The 5342-nt window shown below is 47.9% G+C and overlaps 1 protein-coding gene across 9 annotated transcripts in view; it reads left to right on the top strand.

Moving 5' to 3' along the window:
- ARHGEF12 (Rho guanine nucleotide exchange factor (GEF) 12) overlaps positions 1 to 5342 on the top strand; it is a 186886-nt gene that overhangs the window by 154712 nt on the left and 26832 nt on the right. For all 9 annotated transcript variants that reach the window (XM_014528955.1, XM_014528950.1, XM_014528951.1 and 6 more), the window contains 2 exons: positions 2938 to 3063; positions 4458 to 4572. In XM_014528955.1, the coding sequence (XP_014384441.1) occupies positions 2938 to 3063; positions 4458 to 4572 (241 nt within the window). The remainder of the gene's footprint in view (positions 1 to 2937; positions 3064 to 4457; positions 4573 to 5342) is intronic.

Below are 5342 nucleotides of genomic sequence, written 5' to 3'. Positions count from 1 at the left end.
AGCGACTGAAGCTCCCAGCCTCTCCTTTTTTTCTTTTTCTTTTTTATTCTGGGATTTATTTACCTTCTATAATTGAAACTTCATTGCTGTCACTGGAGCTGAGAGCCGGCTCCAGCTCTGAGGCCACGGCCTGCTGAAAGCAGGTATCTGGGGTTTGTTTAGCTTCTATAATTGAAACTTTGTTGCTTTTGGAGCTTATAGCTGGGTCGCGGCAGGTGGGGAACCTTGGCTTCCTCCATCACTGGAGCAAGCAAGCCTCCTGCTCGCTTCAGCTGCGTGGCTGCTGGCCGCCATCTTGGTTGGCGGTTAATTTGCATATCACCCTGATTAGCCAATGGGAAGCGTAGCGAAGATGCGGTCAATTACCCTTTTGTCTTTTATTAGATAGGATATAATAAAAGCGTAATATGCTAAGTGTCCGGTCATCCAGTTGGCCAGTCAACCAATCAAAGCGTAATATGCTAATGATATGCTAAGGCACTCAACTGCTCAGTATAATGTGCACTGACCACCAGGGGGCAAACAGTCGACTGGTCGGCCAGTCGCTATGACATGCACTGACCACCACAGGTCAGATGCTCATTGCAGGAGCTTCCCCCTGGTGGTCAGTGCGCTCCCACAGGGGGAGCACCGCTCAGCCAGAAGCTGGGCTCACAGCTGGCGAATGCAGCGGTGGTGGCGGGAGCCTCTCCTGCCTCCAAGGCAGTGCTAAGGATGTCTGACTGACGGCTAGGCCAGCGGTTCTCAACCTGTGGGTCGAGACCCCTTTGGGGGTCAAATGACCCTTTCACAGGGGTCGCCTAAGATCATCGGAAAACACATATATAATTACATATTGTTTTTGTGATGAATCACTATGCTTTAATTATGCTCAATTTGTAGCAATGAAATTGGGGTCACTACAACATGAGGAACTGTATTAAAAGGTCGTGGCATTGGGAAGATTGAGAACCACTAGCTTAGGCCCACTCCTTGGGAATGGGCCTAAGCCGTCAGACATCCCCAGAGGGCTCCTGGACTGCAAGAGAGCACAGGCTGGGCTGAGGGACCCCTCCCCCCACCCCGAGTGCACAAATTTCGTGCACTGGGCCTCTAGTTTAATATACTAAAGAGCTTTTATGCAAATGGTCGTGACACCCTCACGTGTAATGACCGATCAGCAGGAGGCTGTGTGCGCAGCAGGGGTGGGTGGGCGGAGACTTGCAGCATCGAGGACTTTCGTGAGGCTCGTGTCTCCGCCCCCGGCACCGGCCCCGGGGATGTGAGGCTTGTGTTCCCAGCGCTGGCCCTGGGGATGTGAGGCTCACAGAGGCCTACCTCTTTGGGGCGATGGATCATGGGGCTCCCACACTGTGACAGGGCACAGGCAAGGCTGGGGGACCCCCCCCCCCAGGGCACAAATTTCATGCCCCGCACCCTAACTGGTTTGGCTCAGTGGATAGAGCGTCGGCCTGCGGACTCAAGGGTCCCAGGTTGGATTCCGGTCAAGGGCATGTACCTGGGTTGCGGGCACATACCCAGTGGGGAGTGTGCAGGAGGCAGCTGATGAATGTTTCTCTCTCATCGATGTTTCTAACTCTCTATCCCTCTCCCTTCCTCTCTGTAAAAAATCAACAAAATATATTTTTTTAAAAATTTCATGCACCGAGCCACTAGTTATCCCCGATTACAATTCCACTTGTATGTGTCCTAGTTGAAAAAATACTCTGAATTTATCTGCACATGCACTACAAAGGGATTTTTAACAAAATATCTTCATGTACAAACTTTTGAAAATATGGCTTTAAAGGGAAGAGTATATGAAAAGTTTATTTGTAAATCATGAAAGCAATTATTACAAATATAAACCTGGTTATAAAAATTTATTTGACCTCTACTTATAAGAGTGCTCTAGCCCTAGGTGGTTTGGCTCAGTGAATAGAGTGCCAGCCTGCAGACTGAAGGGTCCCAGGTTAGATTCCAGTTAAGGCACATGCCTGGGTTGTGGGCTTCATCCCCAGTAGGGGACATGCAGGAGGCAGCTGTTGAGTGATTCCCTCTCATCATTGATGTTTCTATCTCTCCCCTCTCCCTTCCTCTCTGAAATAAATTTTGAAAAATGTTTTTTTTTAAAAAAAAACAGTGCCTATTAGGAGTTGAAGCACTTGTTAGGTGTTTCATCAGAAACTTTAAAATTATGGCATATACAAACTTAAATTCATATATTAAAAATACCAGTTTAAAAAAGTATAATTTTTAGTAAGAAATTTGCAGGCTCTTGGATCTTCCACAAGAGAGATGTGCAGCATAGATGTCTCACCTCTACGCAAGTGAAACAGTGGATGATTTAATTTCATTGGTGCCCCAGAAAGTTTTGACCTGACCTAGGTTTCAGAGTACGAAAGCAAGCTCTAATGCCAGGATTTTCTCCCTGGAGCAATAAGAGAGTCATTTTTGTGAAGGTGTCAGATTCTAAGAAAATGAAATTGTAACCTCAGTCTTTTTTACACTTTATTTTTGAATTTTATTTATTTTAATTAAATTTATTGGGGTGACATTGGTTAATAAAATTATGTAGGGTTCAAGTGTACAATTCTATGGCACATCATCTGTATATTGTACTGTGTGTTTACCACTCACAATCTCTCTTACGTGTGTATGTCTCATAATTCTCCAGTGCCAACCTTTCTGTCTAGTATAGTATGTAAGTGGCATAGCCCGGAAAGGGGTAAGTGTGCAGGCTACAGGAAGAACCAGTAGAATGTAATTAGGAAAGGTTCGGCCGTGTCAGGATCAGATGTTTTCATAGAGAAACATGGATATTCCACATGCACGTGAAGTTCTTTGTTTCTTGTCTTCTGAGAATATTTACTAAAATACCTGAAGGCTTGTGTCCTCTCGCGCACGGTGTTTGGCCTGCTGTCAGCTCACCTCCCGGCGGTTCTTGGTCTCGCGCAGTTCAGTGGGCCCGGGGAGGAGAAGCTGAAGCACGCTGCCGCCACCTTCTGCAGCAACCAGCCCTTTGCCTTGGAAATGATCAAATCTCGTCAGAAAAAGGACTCTCGGTTCCAGACGTTTGTGCAGGTGAGTTTAGGGTGACTGTGAGAGGAAAAATAGTTTTACCAATTGTAGAGTCTAAGCCTGTCTTTCACAAGGGTTATATCTATGTGAATGCTTTTTAAAGCTATAACTGCCCTCTTCAATTACTGGTGGTAGAAAGATGATCTTGGGATGGTGAAAAATAAAGAGTATATTCATGATTAAAATACTTGACATAGACGTTCACATTGCCATGGAGATATTGTCCTGAAATGGCCATGCACACTATTAAAATAATATCATCAAAACATAGAAATGGGTTTACAACAAGCCCAGAGAAGAACGTAACAGCAGCCATACGATTGAGGTATACATGGGCCATATCCATTCTCTTGCTTGTTTTGGTCAATCATTTTATTGGAAAACAGTCAGGTAGTTTTTTATTGCCAGATAGTAAATTACCACAAGCACAGGAACGTAACACACTGTCCATGCATGATGCCCTGGTGTGGGCTGAGGAGGACGTGTAGTTCAGCTGGGTCCTCCCTTCACCTGTAGTTCTCACCTGGGCTGGGGGTCCTCTTCTAGGCCCACTTGTTAGCAGAATTCACATCCTTGTCAATGCATAGCCAAGATCCTTGTCTGTTGTCTTGGCTCCTAGCCGATGCCATATCTGTTTGCTTCACGGCCCCTGTGGGCAGCTTGGAAGGTGAGTGTTTGCTTTCTTCCAGGCGAGTAGGAATGCATATCCCTGACGGAGCTTTTCTTTAAAGTAAAGGCTCCTCTGATAAGTCAGCCTCACCTACGACAGACTTCAGAAGTCCACCCGTAGTAGCCTAGTCCCAGGTGTGATGTCCCATCCGATGCCAGGTTCTGGCCACAGCACGGGGATGGGATTATACAGGTGTGGACACCAGAGGGAATGTGGGGTCATCTCAGAACTTTTAATACACACCACCATGTTCATTCATTGACATATTGGCTGCTGTTGTTCTAAAACAGCAGAGTTGAAAGTTGTGCAGAGACTGTAAGGCCTGCAAAGCCTCAAATGCTTTATTGTCTGGCACTTCACCAACTGCGGATCTGCCTCCTTGGGATGGCAGCCCGCATATCAGCTCACTTGGTTTGGTAGGAATGCCAGTTATAAGCACATGAAACTGGAGTTTCTGAATATGTGAAGATAAAACTGTGTTATCCCAAGAAAGTAATTCTTGGAGTTGATTATTGATGCTCTAAGTTGTTGCTTAAACAGATAACAAGCCATTGGTCTAGTGATAAAGAGAAACAAGTATAGTGTGGCAGTGGTATGTCTTAGCATGTGGTAAGTTTTATTTAATTACCAGGGCTGTGATGCTATAGACACTTATGTAATGAACATGTGGTCCATGATAGGTGTCCTCCTAATAACCAGGATCAATTCCCCCCTCCCTTTCATGCAGGACGCTGAGAGTAACCCACTGTGCCGGCGCCTGCAGCTGAAGGACATCATTCCCACCCAGATGCAGAGGCTCACCAAGTACCCTCTCCTCTTGGACAACATTGCCAAGTACACAGGTCAGCACTCATGGAAATTCAAAAGCTTAGCAACGAAACTACAAACGTCTCTCAGAGCATTCTGGTGCCTGCAGGTTTCCAAATCCTAGAGCAAAATCCTATATAATAAAAGAAAAACATGCAAATTAACCGTCACTCTGTCACTCCACTACACCCACCAGCCAATCAGGAGCGAGTATGCAAATTAACCCAACTAAGATGGCAGCAGCCACAGAGCTGGAGCGAGCAGGAGGCTTGGGTTGCCCCCGGTGATGGAGGAAGCCAAGCGGTTCCCCACCTACCCCTCTTCCTCCTTCCCTCGCTGCCCGCGTCCGCTGCCACCCACCCCCGGTTCCCTGTCCCAGCCCGGGGTCTGGCCCTGATTGGGTAATTGGGACCTGCCGGGCGGGGGGAGGGACTGGGAGGTTGGCTGGCAGGCCCTGTTCAGGTGATCGGGTCCTGCTGGCCAGGGGTGGTGGGGGAGGCCACCGCAGCAGGCAGGCAGCAGGCCGATTGGGGCCTGCTGGACAGGGGAAGGGACCTGGGAAGTTGACCTCCAGCCCTCGGCCCCCCTGGGAAGGGGGCCACATCTGCTGCCACCCACCCCTGTTTCCCTGTCCCAGCCTGGGGCCCGGCCCCAATCAGATGATCGGGGCCTGTGGGCTGGGGGCAGCTCCTGTGTTGAGCGTCTGTCCCTGGTGGTCAGTGTGCATCATAGTGACCGGTCATTTCATCGTAACGATTGCTTAGTCATATACACACACACACACACACACACACACACACACACA

Source organism: Myotis brandtii, unplaced genomic scaffold, assembly GCF_000412655.1.
Source record: "Myotis brandtii unplaced genomic scaffold, ASM41265v1 scaffold666, whole genome shotgun sequence".
Taxonomy (NCBI): Eukaryota; Metazoa; Chordata; class Mammalia; order Chiroptera; family Vespertilionidae; genus Myotis; species Myotis brandtii.
The sequence above is the reverse complement of the archived record's forward strand: the minus strand, read 5'-3'. Positions and strand labels throughout refer to the sequence as shown.